The sequence below is a fragment of the Panthera tigris genome, chromosome D1, assembly GCF_018350195.1.
Source record: "Panthera tigris isolate Pti1 chromosome D1, P.tigris_Pti1_mat1.1, whole genome shotgun sequence".
NCBI lineage: Eukaryota > Metazoa > Chordata > Mammalia > Carnivora > Felidae > Panthera > Panthera tigris.
Window position 1 is genome coordinate 32,479,870 of NC_056669.1, and position 20,858 is coordinate 32,500,727.

At 38.0% G+C, this 20,858-nt stretch overlaps 1 protein-coding gene across 3 annotated transcripts in view; it reads left to right on the plus strand.

Annotated features, from left to right (window-relative positions):
- The first annotated feature begins 1,650 nt into the window (after positions 1-1,650).
- The window catches only part of PGR (progesterone receptor), a 105,007-nt gene continuing 85,799 nt past the window's right edge, over positions 1,651-20,858 (plus strand). For all 3 annotated transcript variants that reach the window (XM_042957642.1, XM_042957643.1, XM_042957644.1), the window contains exons 1-2: positions 1,651-3,832; positions 5,091-5,242. In XM_042957642.1, coding sequence (XP_042813576.1) covers positions 2,199-3,832; positions 5,091-5,242 — 1,786 coding nt within the window. In that variant the 5' untranslated portion in view covers positions 1,651-2,198. The remainder of the gene's footprint in view (positions 3,833-5,090; positions 5,243-20,858) is intronic.

Here is a 20,858-nt window from a genome sequence, read left to right on the forward strand (position 1 = left end):
AATGTCCAGAAAAGGCAAATTCACAGCGAAGGAAAGTAGATTGTGACTGCTGGGAGATTTGGGGTGGGGAGAATGAGGTGTGATTACTAATGGGAATGAGGTTTACTTTGGGGGTAATGCAAATGTTCTAAAATTGATAGTGGTGATGGCTACTCAACTGAATATGCTTAAAAAACATGAGATAGTATGCTTTATAATGGGTGAAATATATGGTATGTAAATTATATCTCAATAAAGCATGTGAAGTGGTTTAAAATAGATTGAAAAGAGAAAAGCCTGAAAGCAACAATGAAAGTATTAATAATAATAAACTGGTTCACCTCTCTAGTCTCATTTTCTTCCATTCTCATATTTATTCTAAGATTAATCCATAATGGATGGCCTCCTGGCAGTTCCCATATTATGTCTTCCTATTTGATGTTCCATGAACATACTCTCTCTGCTTCCTGGAATTCACTTTACCCCTCTTCTACCTCCCTAACTCCTTTATATCCAAAAGCTAATTGCTAGAACAAACAATTCCAAAATCCAGTGGCCTACAGGTTTATTTCTCATTCATGTAGACCTGCCCCAGGTGATTTAGGGATCCAAGATCCCTAAATGGGTTTTGCCCCTCCTGGAGTCTTGGAGTCTTCCACTGTATTCTCTATATCTGAAAGAATCTGTGGGGCATCAGCACAGACAGGATATTGAGGAACTTTCCAAATGATTGATTCAGTTTTGAATATGGTATTTTGGATGACATCAAGATACCCAATGGTCATGGGTTCAGCAGATTGTTACTTTATAACTCTGTATCTCAAATATATTGCAATACTCTCGCCCCTGTCTACCATATCTTATGAAGTAAGAAGTGATCTACCTAGAAAATAAACCTGAAAGATAATTATTTTTAAGAATAAGTATGTTGAGGAACTCTATTGAAGAACTTACCATGTAGCACAGAATATAAGAATATAAGAATATAACCTAAGGAAAACTTTCCTAAAATAGTATTAGAAGTTGGAATGAATTCCTTAGGACAAATCAAACTATGGTACCCAACATCTAAACTTCCAGAACAGGTCAAGAGGTATTATCAACTATCTTCCACTCCTAAATTTCTCTGCCACATTGAGGACTGTTTGAGAGAAGCAAGACACCTTGGATGTATTGAGAGAAATTTGAAAGTATTCGCTTTCACGGAAGTCATAAGAGAGAGGATCTCTTTTGTATTATTTAGGATCATCCTTGATGCATTCACTCTAAAACATAATAAAGCCAAATATCTTCCTCGATGTTAAATCTTTACAAAACTGAAATCCTGAAAGAATCCATTCGCTTTTCCAGTTAGATTGGGCATGATTCTTAATTGGTACTAAAACATCTAATATGTGTATGAAGTTCCATCCCACAGCACCTGCCATTCAGAGTGGAATCAGACTAGCGGTTGGGAATAACAACTCCAGAATTTCAGATCAGGCCTGTAATTGGTGTAGGAGAGGCTTTGGGCGGGGCATCTCGATAGGGAGGAGACGTCATTAGAAACCTGTGGGGCCAGTCTACAGCTGTCACTACTCGAGTTAAGCTTTATAATATTTGAGTGTTCGAAGTTCTGGAGCGTAAGCAGCATTCTCAGTACGAACTAGTTTCACTTGGCATTTGAATGAAATAGGTAAACCAATGGCGTTTCGTCCTCTTAGACTGCCGAGAAACCAAGTAGTCCCAGGGTTTTAATGAGAAGGAAAGTAGGACGGCGTCAGGGATTGGGAGCTACAAGGCACGCACTGGGTTGAAGCCAGAGAAAAAGTCGGAAGATAGAGCTGCGCCTGTAATTGCTTTCGAAGCCGCAGCCACTCGAGTGCCGGATTGTAAGTGCTCTGCGCCTCCCATCCTCGGACTGAAGTCGGAGAACTCTCCCAGCTAGGCGACGAGATTCTGCACAACTACCTTCTTTTGCTCTCCCCACCAGACTAAGGGACAGAACAACTGCCACCCTTCCTCTGCCTACCAGATGGGGAGGCAAAAGCAGTAGCTGACCAGCGCCGCCTCCTTCCGACCCGGGAGGTGGGGATCTCCCCACCCCGCCCCGCCGGGTCCAGCCAAATTCAACATTAATTTTCTCCTCCCGCTGCTCCTATATTCCCTACACCCCCACCTCCTTCCCCTATCCCTCCTCCTTACAAACAGGGGAGGAGATAAGGGGAGTCCAGGTCGTCATGACAGAGCTGAAGGCAAAGGAACCCCAGGCTCCCCACGTGGCGGGCGCCGCGCCCTCCTCCACACTGCTCCGAGCGCCCCTGCTGGGACTCCGGGACGCTGGCCCTTTCCAGGAGAGTCAGACCTCGAACTCCTCGCCTGTAGTCTCAGCTATACCTATCTCTCTGGACCCGTTGCTCTTCCCTAGGCCTTGCCAGGGACAAGACCCGGACCCGAAGACACAGGACCAGCAGCCGCTGTCAGACGTGGAGGGGGCGTATCCCAGAGTTGAAGCCACAAGCAGTGCAGGAGCTGGCAGCTCTAGACCCCCAGAAAAGGACAGAGGGCTGCTGCACAGTGTCTTGGACACGCTACTGGAGCCTTCAGCTTCCGGGCAGAGCCACACCAGCTCTCCTGCCTGTGAGGCCGCCAGCCCTTGGTGCCTGTTTGGCTCTGAGCTTCCTGAAGACCCCCAGGTTGCCCCCACCACCCAGGGGGGGTTGTCTTCGCTCATGAGCCGGCCAGAGGGCAAGGCTAGCGACAGCTCCGGAACGGCAACTGCCCACAAAGTGCTGCCCAGGGGTCTGTCACCGCCCCGACAGCTGCTGCCCCTGACCTCTGGGAGCCACCATTGGTCTGGGGCCTCAGTGAAACCAGCTCCGCAGCCTGCTGTGGTAGACGTAGAGCAGGAGGATGGCTTGGAGTCCGAAGGCTCCGTGGGTCCACTTCTGAAGGGCAAATCCCGGCCTCTGGGAGGCACAGCAGCTGGAGGAGGAGCTGCAGCCACCGCTCCTGGGGTGGCCGCAGGAAGCGTCACCCTGGTCCCCAAAGAAGATTCCCGTTTCTTGGCGCCCAAGGTCGCCCTGGCGGAGCAGGACGCGCCAGCGGCGCCCGGGTGCTCCCCGCTGGCCACCACGATGATGGATTTTATCCACGTGCCCATTCTGCCCCTCAACTCGGCCTTCCTGGCCGCCCGCACCCGTCAACTGCTGGAAGGGGAGAATTATGACGGCGGGGCCGCGGTTGTCAGCGCCTTTGCCCCGCCGCGGGGCTCACCCTCGGCTTCTTCCACCCAGGTCGCTGCTGGCGACTTCTCCGACTGTGCGTACCCGCCCGACGCCGAGCCCAAGGATGATGCGTTCCCGCTCTACGGCGACTTCCAGCCGCCAGCCCTGAAGATCAAGGAGGAGGAGAAAGGCACCGAAGCCGCTGCCCGCTCCCCGCGGCCGTACCTGGTGGCGGGTCCCAACCCCGCAGTCTTTCCGGATTTGCCGCTGGCGCTGCCGCCGCTCCCTCCGCGAGCGCCGTCGTCCAGACCCGGGGAGGCCGCGGGGGCGGCCGCCGCACCCGCCAGTGCCACAGTCTCGTCCACGTCCTCGTCTGGGTCGACGCTGGAGTGCATCCTGTACAAAGCGGAGGGCGCGCCGCCCCAGCAAGGCCCGTTTGGTCCGCCGCCTTGCAAGGCGCCGGGTGCAGGCGCCTGCATGCTGCCGCGGGACGGTGCCTCCACCTCAGCTTCTGTTGCTTCCGCCGGGGCGGCCCCTGCGCTCTACCCGCAGCTCAGTCTCAACGGGCTCCCGCAGCTCGGCTACCAGGCTGCAGTGCTCAAAGAGGGCCTGCCGCAGGTCTACCAGCCCTATCTCAACTACCTGAGGTGAGGGTCCCGGGCGGGGCGCGGAGTGCCGTACGCATCCCGTGAGTAGCAGCCCGGCGCCTTCGTCGCCGCTCCTCCAGGTCCCAGGATCCTGCTCACCCAAGTGGCCGCAAGGGGGTGGGTGGCCGGGGCGGCGCACAAGGGTAGTTTGGTTTCCTTTTTCTTCCCTCCTCTCCTCACTATTTTGGGGACACAAGGGGGGCGCATAATATGCCGTTTTTGGAGCGTGCCTCCTCGAAAATATCTTCTGAATTTTACAAATCTGCGAGATTTCGAGGCGAGATCAACCCTAATTTAAAATGTGCAGCGTCACTATAGGTGCGCAGTAATCCAGTGGAGCCGGGGCGGGGGGGGGGGGGGGGGAGGGGGGATGCGGCGAGTTGGGGGCTTTACAAAATGGTTCTTTTCTTTGAAGGATGTTTACTGGGAATGTCTTTAGTAGAGACTTTAAGGCACAGTTCCTCCGGGAGGGGTGGTACTTAATGTTTGGTAGCTAGCCAGAACCGAAAGCAGAACCTGACGGGTTTTGGACCTTCAATGGCTGTATTATCATACAAATTTCAAGACTCCAGTTATGTGTAATATAGTTACATTATGGATTTAAACATCAATCTCTCCAGTGCACTGTATTCTAATATTGTTTCGGATTCGCTACAACTTTTTTCACACAGGTTTTCAAAAACATTTCAATTTACATACCGAAGGAGTGTGATTTTAAAATCCCATAATGTTCGGTTTAGACTCTTCTGTGTTGTGAAAGGTAAAACAGTGTCAGTATATTGAACAATTCTTTAAAATGGCAAACACATACTCGTTTAAGTAAACAGCCATTACGGGGTGTTTTAAAAACTGAAAACAAAAGCAGTGTTAAGTACGATTGAACTAAAACAAAAACACGTTTACTGTTACGATGTGTACAGGAAGGGCATAACATTACATTTGTCAAAGAATAAGTTGATTATTCTATATAAGGAGTTTTGTAGAAAGAATTAAAAAAAAAAACAATGGACCTTAGCTTTTCTGAACATTAAATTATATATTATTCTTTTAAGTTGGTGCTGCTGATGAATGACTAATAATTTACAAATGCGATGGATCCTGTAACGGTACACCTAGTTTGCATGCCTTTCAAGGGTGTGTATACATATGGTGCTATATTAAAATCCTCTTTCACTCTGTCAATTTTCTTAAGAAAACTTTAGTATTAGACAGTGGTGCACCCAAAAAATAAATGGAGTACTTTGTTTTGCATTTCAAGGCCCGATTCAGATGCCAGCCAGAGCCCACAGTACAGCTTCGAGTCCTTACCTCAGAAGATTTGCTTAATCTGTGGGGATGAAGCATCAGGCTGTCATTATGGCGTCCTCACCTGTGGGAGCTGTAAGGTCTTCTTTAAAAGGGCAATGGAAGGTAGGCTCTTTATTTTTGGTTTAATTGTAGACCAAGATTTATTAGATTGTAAATCTGATATTTTTTATATTTTAATTGTCCCTTCTAAGAAATGGTGATATTTCCATATAATTTAAAATATATGACTGTGTTTTAACAGTATGTTTTTATTTATAATACTCAAAATTGAATGTGGTTTGAACATTCCATACTCTTGACTAACGCTTTCGATATTAGACTCAAGTTATACTAATCTTGGGGACAGTGCTGCTATTGTTCATTACCCATTTAGCTTTAAAGAAATCGCTTGGCTGTAATTGTATTTTCATATTTCTATTATATATTATATGAAATATGTACTAAGCTTAAAATTTTGATCAAAAGAAAAATGGTAAAAATCATCAAAATTATGTATATGTACTATGTGTATTTGTATATATATAATGCAGTTACAAATTTTCTACATGATTTTGTCTTTTCTCTACATGCATATTTATTAATACTTATATAATGGTAATTCTAAACAAATTTTTAAAAATTCTCATTTTGTTTGACATATCTTTATAAATAAGTATATAAGGGGATAGGAGTAAACAGTTTAAAGCAAAAGAAAATTGTGGACATCGAAGTAACAATTTCTGTTACTTTGCAACAAGACTTTCATGTTTTTAAAATTGTCTAAATTACATATTTATCTAATGATTTTGGATTGACCTACATAATGTATTTTGGATTTGAGCTCTAATAGAAAATATTTTAAATTTCTCTGTCAACACTAAATTCTAAGCAAATACATTTCTATTTGAAGATAAAAATACACTTAAAGATCATTTCACATTTAAATTCTAACAATCAGTATATATTATAAGGAGCCGAAATGAGTTTAAAGTTCCCTCTGGAGTGCTGAGATCACACCTAGACAAGGAACCAAAGATCTGAATGCTTGCTTTTTTGCTTCCTGTTTGTGAGTTTTCTGATTTCAAGAGTTTTCTACTTATAAATAGGAAAGGAGGGAATGGGAAATTTTTACCTTAAGGGAACTTTCAAAGGAGTTTGATATGTATATTTAATATGCACCAAGAGAATAAAATCTAAAAGGCATTTTAAATTCACTATTTTTGTAGATGCCTAACAGATGATTCTTTACAACTATTAAGCCTTTTTTGATAAAAATGATTCCCAACTATTTATTAGTAGTATTTGTAATAATTCTACTTAAATTAATTCTTCTTAAAGAATATTTGCTTTGTATATATCTAGAATATGATTTTTTTTCCACAAAAGATGAATGTATTTAACTGTTACTGAACATACGTATTCAGCTTCAGGGGGTTTTAATTGCATTTTAAATTAATTGAATCACTGTGTGAAAAGAGGCTACATGAGAAAATGGACACAACTGAGAGTGGCCTTAAGTTTCCTTTGGACATTATTTAGTCATAGTTACAAGTTGAATTTCTTTGTATGAATGAGTTGATTCTCCAGTGCATAATTGGAGTTACTACTCTCATCGGACTTTGGTTAATTTCTTGAATGCTTCTTTCAACATTAATATGATTTCCTTCATTCTTACTGTCTCCTTAGAGTAGTCTAATTTTGTAAGTGAATGACTCCCATAGAATCCCCTGAAGACCAGTTTTTTCTAGCCCAGCTCCATCTCTTTATAGATAAGCAGGTCCCAAAGACATAAATTTCAGTTTCCAAGGATCATACAACTAGTTAGTAACTAATTGTTGGTTACCACAGGTTAGATACTCTTTCATTGCAGTGCTTATAAATCAGAGATGGTGTGCACAAGAAGGTATATGACAAATGTTACTTAATTTTCAAATGTTACTTACTTCAGAATGTGCATATAGAACCAAAAGCACCCTAACTTAAATACAAATTCTTTTATAATATTATAATAGCATCTAAAACCACATAAAATGTCTTTCCAGATTTACTCTTAGAAAGCATTTGTTGAACAACTATTATTGACATGGTCCTCTTTTAGTCCTGAGTAGTAAAAATGAAGCACCTTTATTTGGCAATGTTTATGAAAAAAAAACTCAAGGTATATGTTTATAAATCATTCACAAAACTAGAACAAGATTACAAAACTATATGAGTAAGTTCATTCAACAGTTATTTTATACCTCTTATATTTAGATCTGTGCTTTAGATATTCTTCCCCTGACTTCACCTCTCCCTGCCTTACATATAAAATGAAGATAACAGTAGCTGCTCCTCAAAGTTGTTATGAAGATTAAATGGGTATATACATGCAAAGTATTGAAATAAATGTCTAGCATATTGTCAGTTTCAATTGGACTACAGCTTCTGTAGTCAAGAAGTTTATAATAGAGTTTAAGAGGTAACGTATATGCATGTAAGTCCTTTTGGCATGTAAAATAGAGATTGACTAAATGCGCAGATAAGCAAATCTGTAAAATGGTTAAGTTTGTGAGTTGGTGTGTTTCGTCAGGGGGAAGTTAGTTGTAGGATGGAATGTACATGTTGTATAATGATGGCAGAAGATTTCATGGAAAATATGAACTTCATTTGGTTATTAAAGGACAAGTAAGATTATTGATCTCTGGACATTGAGTAGTGCTTTTAAGTGTATATGTTCAAAGAGGAATAAAGAGATTAAGATTAGACTAAGACTTGAGTTATATGAGGAAATCATTAAAATTAAAGGATGGGAAGTTTAAGTGCTGGTGTTTGGATGAATTTGGAGAAAATCAGTGGTTTAAGGCAAGATAATAGAAGTTTCTGGGAATTTTCATAAGTAAAAAGATGAGTAAAAGGATTTAATAATTGTAGAGGTATAGCCAATGTGAAATCTTAAAGTAGGGCTGTGTGATCAGCTAGTTCAAGGTAGACTATGTGTGGATGCCAGTATGTCCAGAAGTTGAAAGTCAGTGGTCAAAAAATAGATATTGTTACCAGGAATAATAATGATAACAGCATTTTAGAGTGCTTTCCATGCAGCAGTGACTAAGTGTTTTATGGGTGTTCTAATTCATTTAATCCTTATAATATACATATTATTTATTATTTTTAGTTTCCAAAAAGGTAACTAAAACCCAAAGGTGTTAAATTGCCTTAATCACAATTAGGAAGTGGTAGACTCAGGATTCAAACCCAGGTAGTGTGACTCCAGAATCCGTGCTCTCTACCAACTACACTACATTTCTCTTAATAGGAAATCCTGTTTAAATTTCAAAGAAAAACAATAGAGCATTGTAAGAAAAAATGTGAGCCAAATGATAAAACATCTAGGAAGGTAAAAGTGGAAGTAAAGGAGATTGCAAGATGAAGGGTGATTAAAAGTGTGTGATATAAATGGGGGTGCCTGGGTGGCTCAGTCGGTTAGGCAGCCGACTTCGGCTCAGGTCACGATCTCGCGGTCCGTGAGTTTGAGCGACGCGTGGGGCTCTGTGCTGACAGCTCAGAGCCTGGAGCCTGTTTCAGATTCTGTGTCTCCCTCTCTCTCTGCCCCTCCCCTGTTCATGCTCTGTCTCTCTCTGTCTCAAAAATAAATAAACGTTAAAAAAAATTAAAAAAAAAAAGTGTGTGATATAAATGGATGGATGATACTAATTTCACCAAGAACCAGTTTCCCTACCTCTCTTCCAAGTTGGGAGTGAGAGACATTAAAGCCTGTAAAGAAGTCACCCGGGAAAACTGGGTTTCTCTTGGTATAAGACAGAAGAGAGAAGAGGCAGGGAAAAAAAATCACTTAGGAAGTGGGTACACAGGGATCAGAAGAGATGACCTCTCTTACCCTAAGAAAATGAATTAGCCAAAAGCAATTGGTTGAATAGCTCATTGCATTCCTTTACTAAAGGCTGGAATGGACCAGAAAGTTGTCGGGAATTGCTCTAATACCTTTCAAGGAGATGAAGTCATAATGACCCACCAGTTCTATAAATGCAGGTCTGTGATTTTGTATTAAGAAGGAAAAGATAATTTCTCATTGGCTTACCTCTGTATGTACTGTGACTAACTCAGTGTTAGGAATACATTAGATATTCAGTAAATTTTGTTCTAAATGAACCAGTCATCATAACTGATGACGCCAACCTCTTATTCTTTGGATACTTTTTACTGTGACAGTATTTGTAGTGAATAAATTTGATGTAATATGGGTAAACAAATATTGTAATACAGCAAAATATTATTTAGAAGACACTAGTTATGTAGGTAATGATGGATTTTTAATTGTACTACATTATTAGCCTCATTTTTATTCTAGTTATATTGAGGTATAATTGACAAATAAAATTGTAAGATATTTAAAGTGTACAATATGATGATTTAATATATACGGTGAAAAGATTCTCCCTGTCAAGTTAAGTAACACTTCCATCCCCTCACATATATATTTTTTTCTTTTTGGCAAGAACATTTAAGTTATACTCTCTTAGCAAATTTCGATTATATAATACAATGTTCTCAACTAGTCACCATGTTACACATTACATCCTCAGACTTTATTCATCTTTAACGTTTGTATGCTTTTACCAACCTCTCCCTACTTCCATTTCCCAGCCCCTGGCAACCATTTTTCTACTCTTTCTATGAATTTGATTTTTTTATTCCATGTGTAAATGATACCATGTGTCATTTGTCTTTCTCTGTCTGGTTATTTCATGCATAATGTCCTCAAGATTTAACTATTTATTTTGTTCATGTATTAATAACCAAATACTTATTGAGCACCTGCCATATGCCAGGCACTATGCTAGGTGCTAGCTGAAAAAATAGTAAAACAGGGCAGACCTGGGTCGCTGCAGCCCTCATGGTGTGTACTGTAGTGGAGGCAGGAAACATTCTACCAATTAGCATTTATATAATGAATTATAGATGTACTGAGTTGAATAGTTTAAGCAATATCTGGAAAACTAGAGAATTGACCCCTCTGTCAGAAGCTGGGGATGATGGAAAATGCCTTTTAGATTTGGAGAGACACCATCAGACCACAGAGGAAACTGAACAGAAATGAAATATTTTTATAACTAATGCATTTCTTTCAAAAGTTGAATATAATTGGTATCAGAGACTAAAAATGAAACTGATTTTGTGATACATTCTCTCTGCTATGGCTTTCAAAAGAGAAATAACACTCAAATTCATTTAAAGATTTTATTATTTTTAAGAGAAAAATCAAGAGGGAGGTACATAGATTTTCCATATACTTCTTCCCCTGGCATAGCCTCCCCTATTACTGACATCATCCACTAGAGAGGAACATTTGGTACAATTGATGAACCTACATAGACATACCATAATCACCCCAAATCCATAGTTTGCAGTAGGGTTTGCTTTTGATATTGTACCTGTAGGTTTGGATAAATGTACCATAAAATATTTCCATAATTATGGTATCATACAGAGTAGTTTCACTGCCCTAAAAATTCTATGTTCCATTTATTCATTCTCTGCCCCCTTATCCTTGGAAACCACTGATCTTTTTATTGTCTCTATAGTTTTGCCTTTTCCAGAATGCCATACAGTTTCACTTACTGATATGCACGTGTTTCCTCCATGTCTTTTCATGGCTTGATATCTCATTTCCTTTTAGTGCTGAATAATATTCCATTGTCTAGATGTAGCACAGTTTATCCATTCACCTGCTGAAGGGTATTTTGGTGCTTCAAAGTTTGGGAAATTATGAAGAAAACTATTGTAATGATCGATGAGTAGGTTTTTGTATGGACATATGTTTTTTATTTCTTTGGGTAAATACCAAGGAGTGCAATTGCTACATTGTATGGATGTTTAGTTTTATAAGAGACCTCCAAACTATCTTCTAAAATGGCTATGCTATTTTGCATTCCCATCAGCAATGAATAAAAATTCTTGCTGCTCTCCATCTTTGCTAGCATTTGGTATTGTCTATGTTCTGGATTTTAGCCATTCTAATAGGTGTATAGTGGTATCTCATTGTTTTAATTTGCATTTCCCTGATGACATATGATGTGTAGCATGCTTTCATATGCTTCTTTGTCATCCATGTATCTTTGGTGAGATGCCTTTTAAGGTTCTTGGCTTGTTTTTTAATCAGCTTATTTTCTTATTGTTGAGCCTCAACAGCTCTTGTATATATTGGATAATAGTTCTTTATTAGATGTGTCTTTTGCAGATATTTCCTCCTACTCTGTCTTTTTACTTTATTGGAAATATCTTTTGCATAGCAGAAAATTTTACTTTTAATGAAATCCAGTTTCTCAGTTCTTTCTTTTATGCATCATGACTTTGATGTTGTATCTAAAGAGTCATTACCAAATTCAAGGTCATCTAGATTTGCTCCTATGTTATCTTTTAGGACTTTTATAATTTTGTGTTTTACATTTAGGTCCATGATCTGTTTTGAATTAATTTTTATGAAGAGTGTAAGGGCTGTGTCTAATTTCACTTTTTTTCCATGTAGATGCTCAGTTGTTCCACACTATTTGTTGAAGAGATAGTTTTGCTCCACTGCAACCCCTTTATTATTATGTCAGATATCAGTTGACTATATTTATTTGGGTCTATTTCTAGGTTTTCTGTTCTGTTACATTGATCTATTTGTCTGTTCTTTCACCAATACCACTTTTCACCAGTGTTTTGATTACTGTATATTTATAGTAAGTCTTGAAGTCAGGTAGTGTCAATCCTCCAACTTCAATAATGCGTTGATAGTCTGTCTGGGTCTTTGGCCTCTGCTTATTAACTATAAATCAGTTTGTCAGTAGCCATGAAGTAATTTTCTGGGGTTTTAGTGAGATTGCATTGAATCTGTAGATCATAGTGGGAAGACCTTACATCTTGACAATATTGAATCTTCCTATCCATGAACGTTCCATTTATTTACTTCTTTTATTTAATTAATGTGAGTTTTGCGATTTTCCTCCTATAGGTCTTGTACATATTTGGTTACATTTATGTTGAGTACTTCATTTTTGGGTGCTAATGTAAATGACATTGTGTTTTAAATTTCAAATGCCACTTGTTCATTGCTAGATTTAAGAAAATGACATTTATATATTAGCCTTGCATCCTGCCACTTTCCTATAGGTGCTTATTAGTTCTAGGAGTTGTTTTGTCAGGTTTTTTACAAATTTATTTTCCACATATAAGATCATGTCACCTGCAAACAAAGACAATTTTATTTCTTTCTTCCTAATGAGTATACCTTTTATTTCCTCTTTTTGTCTTATTGCATTAGTAGGACTTCCACTACAGTGTTGAAGATGAGTGGTGAGAGGAGATACCCTTGTTTTGTTCCTAGTCTAATGGGAAAGCTTCTAGTTTCTTACTAGTAAGTAGGACATCATTTGTAGGGTTTTTTGTAGATATTTTTTATAAAGTTGAGGACGTTCACTTCTATTGCTATTTCATGAGTGAGTGCTGGATTTTTTCAAGTGCTTTTTCTGCATCTATTGATATGATCATGTGATATTGCCGTTTTAGTTTGTTGATGTGATGGAATACATTAATTTTCAAATGTTGAACCATTCTTACATACCTAGGATAAATCCCATTTAGTCGTGTTGTAGACTTGTTATTAAATTTTTTAAATTCAGTTTGCTAAGGTTTTTCTTGAGGATTTTTGCATCTATGTTCATGAGAGATATCAGTCTGTAGTTTTCTGGTACTGTCTTTGGTTTTATATTAGCATAATACTTGCTCATAGATTGAGTTAGGAAGCATTCCCTCATTTTCTAACAGATAGTGGTGAATTGGGATAATCTCTTCCTTAAATGTTTGGCAGAATTTATCAGTGAACTCCTTTGGGCATGGTGCTTCCTGTTTTGGAAAGTTATTAATTGCTGATTCAATTTCATTAATAGATATAGGCCTGTTCAGATTGTCTATTTCTTCTTGTGTGAGTTTTGGCAGATTGTGTATCTCAAGACATTGGTCCATTTCATTTAGGTCCCTTTCATTTAGATTTGTGGGCATAGAGTTGTTTATAGTATTCCTTTATTATCTTTTTAATGTATATAGGATCTATAGTGATACCCCCTCTTTCATTTTTGATATTAGTAATTTGTGTTCTCTCTTCTTAATTAGGTTGGTTAGAGGCTTATACTGATTTTATTGTTCTTTTCAAAGAACTAGCTTTGGTTGTTTTTTTCTTTACTGATTTGCTGTTTTTAGTTTCATTGATTTCTGACCTAATTTTTATTATTTCTTTTTTTTTTTTTCTTTAAATGGCTTACTTTGCTCTTCTTCTAGTTTGCTAAGGAGAAAGCTTTGATGATTGTAAATTTTGGATCTTCTTTTCTAAAATATCTAGTTAATGCTATAAATTTCCCTATAAGCACTGCTTTTGCTATATGTATGCCACAGATTTTGGTAATTTGTGCTTTCGTTTTTACTTCAGAATACTTTTAAATTGCTCAAGATTTTTTTTTCTTTGAATCATGTGATAATTAAAAGTATGTTGTAAAATCTACATGTGTTTTTTAATTTTCAGGTGTGTTCTGTTGAAGGCTTAATCCCATTGTGGTCTAAGAGCAGACATTTTATAATTTCTATTTTTCTATTCTTCAGATTTGTTAAGGTGTTTTTTATCTTGATGAATGTTCTTAGTGAGCTTGAGAATGTGCATTCTGCTGCTGCTGAATGAAATAGTCTATAGATGTCAATTATAACCAGTTGAATGATGTTGTTGAGTTTAACTGGGTCCTCATTAATTTTTTTTTCCTGGTAGATCTGTCCATTTCTGTTAGAGAGGTGTTGAGGTGTCCAACTATAGTAGTGGATTCATCTCTTTCCCTTCGTAGTTCTATCAGCTTTTGCCACACAAAAATTTAATGCTCAACTGTTAGATGCATGCACATTAATTAATGATTGTTATGTCTTCTTGGAAAATCAACTCCTTTATCATTATGTTATATCTCTCTTTACACCCAATAAGTTTCCTTGTTTTGAAGTCTACTCTAATTATACGTTCAAATTTTCATTGGCCAACTCATGAATTATTTTCCCTGTCTTTAGAGCTCTATAGTGCTTTCTCCATATTTTGTAGTCCATAAAATTATCCAATAGTCGCTTCCACCATAATTTCTTTGACTAAAATTTGGGCTCTTGGGGTACTGGGTGGCTCAATTGGTTAAGTGTAGGACTCTTGATTTCAGCTCAGGTCATGATCTCCCTGTTCATGAGATCCAGCTTCTTATTGTGCTTTGTGCTGACAGTGCAGAGCCTGCTTAGGATTCCCTCTCTCTCTCTCTCTCTCTCTCTCACCCACCCTCTCACCCTCTCTGTCTCTCTTCCATTCATGTGTGTGCATGTTCTCTCTCTTTTAAAATAAATAAAATGAATAAACTTAAAGTGTTGTTTTTAATTGGGGCTTTTGAGAAGGTAATTTACCAATAATCTTATTTAATTTTCTCTCTGGTGCAGTCTACCCTGTGACAGTTTTTCTGTTATCTTAAAAATAAACATGTAGTAATGCAATGGATTGGGCTTTTTTTTTTTTTTGTAAGAGAAAGAGAGCATGTGCATGTGCAAATGGGGAGGGGTGGAGGCAGGGGGTGGGGAGAGAGAAAGAGAGAAAGAAGGAGAGAGAATCCCAAGCAGGCTCCACGCTCAGTGCAGAGCCCATTGTGGGGCTTGATCCCATGACCCTGGGATCATATCTGAGCCGAAATCAAGACACTCAATTGACTGAGCCCCTGGACTGGAATTCTAAACTCTATAAGTAATAATAAATATTATTATTAATAAATACTTGGATAATTTATCTTCTGCTACACGTCTCTCAGTTTAATATTTAGCATGAGTTGTAAGCTGGTGTTAAGCACAATTTTTCAATAAGACCCATTAAGGTCTCCACTTCACTGAAAAAAAAGGGGGTAGAAAGATCACATTGAGGATCTTCTGCTTAATATTAGGTTATTTGGGTTTGTCTGTTATTAACAATCCTTCAGAACCTGCATCTTAATACCCCTGCAAGAATTTGAAGGCAAGGCATTGGTATTAAGACCTACCTGTTAATGCTAACAGCTAGTGCTTCTGCTTCAGCCTTTGAGATATTATACCTTAATTAGTCAAGTAACACAATAATACATTCTCCTTTAAAAAGGTAAAATATTACCAGTAAGGCTTAAGTCCTCTTTGATCAATACTTCTAATCTGTGCCCTTACCTACCATTATTCCCTATCTCTATCTTAGTTTTTAATGTGTGTATGATATGTTCATATATAAATGATATCCTATATATAATTTGTGTATTATCCTTCATCATGTTTTCATGCAACAGTGACTTGAAGCTCTGTATATTTATTTATAGTCCTAGCTTGTTCTTTTTTTTTTTTTTTTAATTTTTTTTTCAACGTTTTTAATTTATTTTTGGGACAGAGAGAGACAGAGCATGAACGGGGGAGGGGCAGAGAGAGAGGGAGACACAGAACCGGAAACAGGCTCCAGGCTCCGAGCCATCAGCCCAGAGCCTGACGCGGGGCTCGAACTCACGGACCGCGAGATCGTGACCTGGCTGAAGTCGGACGCTTAACCGACTGCGCCACCCAGGCGCCCCTTAGCTTGTTCTTTTAACTATTGTATAAAAGTTCATAGTATAAAAATCCTTTTATTAAGGCATCACTATCACACCGTTACTTGAGTAGACTTTTTTGTGTCTTCTTGAGTGCATGCCTTGTTCCTCTTTCCAGAACATAATTAAGTATTTTGATACAGCTCTAAATGAACTATATGATTAGCTTCCTTCATGCTGCTAAAGTGGTTTAAGCCATTAATTTTTTTACATACTACATTTAAAAGTTGCTTATGCTAGAACTAGAAAGATGAAAGTGTACATAGTCCCTATCTTTGACATGTACAAAGCCAGAAAGAAGAAGAAAAACAAAACAAAAAAAACTTCTGTACAATTAGTGAACACGAGAATAATACTTTGACTTGAATTATGCCAAAGCCATGGTGACACACCATAGTATTCAATTAGACAAATTGAGAAGAATTGCATTTTGTTCCACTAACATATCCTGATGTTGTGTAAGAGGCTTATTCATTTATACTTAACTACGCTTGAGCATCATGTAATCCTTCTAAGAGTCTATCAGGTGGAGACATCACAGATGAGTAGCTCACTACAAGGTATAAGGGTCAAGATTCAAACCCAGGACATCTGACTCCAACTTCTGTGTTTGTGTGCCTCTCTGCTATTTCTCCACAATGTTTTGTATTTGAATAAATATTAATTACTTTATAATTTTTCAGAAAAAAACATGATCTCTTCCAGAGGATTGGTTTTCAAATTGGGCTCCTTAACTCGGTCCCATTCCTTTTTCAAACTAGAACAACTCTGCTTTTGTCTGTTTATTTGCTTTATTCTTCCACTTAAGATTTTATTTGAACAAAGGATTTTCTGCCAACTTTTTCTTTTACATACCATTTCATCATGACAGGAAACCCTTAGGCCTCAAACAAATGTTTATTCAGGTACTTGAATGAATCCTAAACAGTTCCTTGACTTTATTTGCTGATGCCTTTTTTGACATCTCTGCAAAGGTAGGGTGAATGTTTGGTCAAGATTTCAAATCCAACTATTTAATATTTGAACAGAATATCAACGTTATCATCTGAAAATCACATATGAGTTATAGAGCTCTGTCTTTATCAGCAAAACAAAGTAACTCCAGGGAATCTTTTATCAATCACTTTTTTAAAGGACAGATTGAAATAATTGATACTTAAGACAGTAACTCTAATGATTTACTTCCCTGGATTTTTAAACTTTATCTTCATTTAGAATATTCGAAAGCCACATACTCTATAGATCTTCCATATCTGCCTAATTTGTATAAGGGTAGATAAACACAATATCCTTCTTATTGCTGAATGACCCTCATATAATAAACTACATAGTGCATATTTCACATAATTTATCAGCCTATTGTGTTTTCCTTTTTATGTTAACTCCTACAAAGTAAAGAAGTAAATTTTCATGCTCAATTTTTTTAATGTAATAAACTTAGGTGTTTGGTTCTCTACTGCTGCTACAGCCTTTTGTGTTATGTACTTTATATAAAATTTTAATAAATTATAATGTTTTTGAAGCATAATACTCAATCATATCATTTCTTCAGAAAAAAAATACTTTCAATGTTATTTTCTCTTCTGTGATAAAGTGATTTATGAGACTGAATAAACAAGTGGTAAGTATGGACCAAGACTGAATTCCTTTGAAAATGTCTTAAGAGCAATCACTCCAGAAAAGCACATGAAAATGTTATATATAATTATAAGGTATTCTGGGATCCTGGACCATGTCCCATGCTTTAGCTAAGTTGTACTTGTGCTCATTCCATTCTTTCTGTTTAGAACAGCCATTATTACAACTCTTTATGTTAAAATCATGTATTCTCAACAGTCCATCTAACATGCTCCGTTCCCCACAAAAACATTATTATTTTTTTTTGGTCTCCCTAATTAATATGATTTTTTTTTACCCTCAAGATCCAAACCACATTTAGTTTATTACCTATGTTGTATTTATGGTTATCTCCCTGATGGAATTTAAAGCTCCATGAATTTAGACACTATAGCTTATTTATCTTCTGTAATCTTCTACAGAACCCAACATGGTAGTAAATATACAGGAAGGACAAATAACAATAATTGTTTCCTAAATATTTATTGTAATTTTGAGGGCTGCTACATTGCAAAACTACAGCAGCATCATGTTCAGTATAATCAATAAGTTTATTTCTTAATACATGTCCAGAATCTCTAAGCTAAAATCTTTTGGGCTAGATATGTTTCAGAATTCAGAATTGTATAGATTTTTAAAAAATTATCTAGAACAAAACTTCATAATGAAACACATTAATATTTATGCAGCAAAATGTATGAATGAAGCCTATAAAATGTGAGTTTGGGCCAGGTTCAGCTGCCAAATGAAGTCAGGTCAAATAAAGTACCATTGACAAATAACTACAACAAAACTTTTGTTAGCATGTCTTTGTATATTGAAATTGTGAATGAGTAATTGTGATGAGCACTGGTGTTGTATATAAGCGATGAATTTACTCCCGAAGCCAAGAGCACACTGTATATACTGTATGTTAGCTATGTTGACAACAAATTGTATTTTTAAATATTTTTTTAAAATTTTTTTAACGTTTTATTTATTTTTGAGACAGGGAGAGACAGAGCATGAACAGGGGAGGGTCAGAGAGAGGGAGACACAGAATCTGAAACAGGCTCCAGGCTCTGAGCCGTCAGAGGGGCTTGAACTCACAGACCGCGAGATCATGACCTGAGCCGATGTCGGATGCTTAACCGACTGAGCCACCCAGGAGCCCCAATAAATTGTATTTTTAAAAAAAGATGTTTAGCAGAAGGACACTTCATCTGCCTTTTCAAGCAGAAAGTGATGTTAGAAAAGCAATGTAACTCCCTTTTGCAAGACATCCCTTTGTGATGTAAAGAGCATTTTGAAAAACAGTTATGTGCAGATGATTGTTGTTATTTGATTTTGTTGTGCAGGCATTATAAATACATTACAAGTAAAAACTTTTACAACTACATACTTAAACACTTGGAAATAGAATTTTCTAACTTAAAAAATCTAGAGGGTTTCAATGGGTAGGTTCTGAATATGTTTAATAATAAGAGTGGTATTTATGTAACCTTTATTACATGCTGGGAACTTGTCTCTATGTATTACATGAAGCACAAAAAAGTTAAATCACTTGCACAGGTAAATAGCAAATAGAGCAGAGATTGGAACCCAGTGAACTTTCTCTCTTATCCATTACATCTTATCCATTATCTATTGTCTCTTTGTCCTAATTATTTGTAATGAAAACTGATTTACTTCAGGGAGGGCAGAAATTTTCTAGCTGAATTTCAGAGGAAAATAAACTTTGCATAATTAATAGGTGGGATTGAAAAAATGAGTATAATCACTAAATATTCAGCGCTGCAAATAGTCCCATTCACTGTCCATGTCTTCTGGATGGCTACCTTCCACCTTCCTCTTAGCCTTCCAACACTCCCACCTTCACTTTCAACTGATGATGTTGCTTCATAATTTTCTGAAAAAACTTTCTGAAAATGCTACTACCACATATACTCATGTAGCATCTAACCTATAATCAACTTTTCCTCTTGTTACTAAAGATCTGCATTGCTCGTCAAGACCAGCCTTTTCCCCTTGTGTACCAGGTTCAGTCTCCTGCTGTTGACTCAAGAGCAGCCTCCCAAAAGTTTTCCCCCTCTCTGCTTAAATCATAATTTCCCCCTTTCTGGTATATCAGCATGTAAACTTGCTATTATTTCTCCCATCGTAAAGCCAAAATATTTCTGTTGGCTTTATTCTTCTGTCTACTATTTCTCTATTCCTTTTGCAGCTACACTCCTCCAATGAATTTTCTTCCCCCATTCTCTCGTAAACCTAATCCAGTCAGTCTTTTGTCTCAGCCAATCACTCCACCAAAATTTCTCTTGTCAAGGTTACCAGATGGCAAAAATCTGATGGGTAATTCTCAGTCTCATCTTACTTGATCTGTCAGTAGCATTTGACAGTTGATTGCTCCAGCTTCCTGAAAATACTTTTTTTTTCCTCTTGGCTTTCAGGACACAACACTCTCTTGATTTTTTCCCCTCTTGGTTCCTCTTCAGTCTCCTCTTCTTTAGCTTTTAACTTTAGAGGGCCCAGTGCTCAGTATTTTGACACCTTAGACATTCTGTTTACATATTTCCTTGGATATATAATCTAGTCTCATGGTTTTAGAAAACCATCCTGATCTCTCTCAAATTTCTATCTCTAGCCCAGACCTCTCCCCTGAATTCTATATTTCTCCCCTGAATTCCAGAATTTATATATCTAACTGCTGACTTGAGATCTTCATAGATAACTACTGAATATCTCAAACTAACAAGTCCGAAAGTAAGCTCCTATTCTACTGCATTTCAATACCTATTCAGCTGTTTCTTATGCATAATGAAGTACTGCTTTACTCATAGGGGAGCCAGAGTCTTTAAACTGGGAGGTGACATGGTCAGCTTTGTTTTTGAGAAGCTTTGATTTAAAACAGTAAATAACATGGACAGAAGATGATGCTAGGGAGCCAGTTTTAAGATTATTTAAAATATTATTTGATCTAGATTAGGGGCCTTTGGTCCTTTGCTGAGAAGCTACTTTTAATTCCTGAAAACAGTGAAGTTAAAGTGTAGGAAGCATATACTAGGCAGTTGCCCCTACTAAGAATGCTCCCTTTTCCAGAGAGAATTCTAAGAAATGTGACAGCATAGGGAGGGAGGATGGAGACTCTTGTTTTTTGTGTTTTTATTATATACCAGGTACCATGGTAGACACATGGTGCTCTATTCATTATATCCTTTAATTCTCAGGAGTTGCTGGAGAAGTTATTACCATTCTCTTTCTGCAAGTGTAAGAATTGACAAGGAGGGAAGGTAACTCGCCTAAGGTCACACAGCCAGTTAGTGGTGGAGTTGGTAATCAAACCCAGTTCTTCCAGACTCCAAAGACTAAATTACTTTTATTATACCATACCATTTAGCACTGTGTTTGAAATAAAACATGGTAGGACCTGGGAAGATGGAGGTGTAGGAGGATGCTGGGCTCACGTTGTCCTGATCACTTAGATTCCACCCATATATGCCTAAATA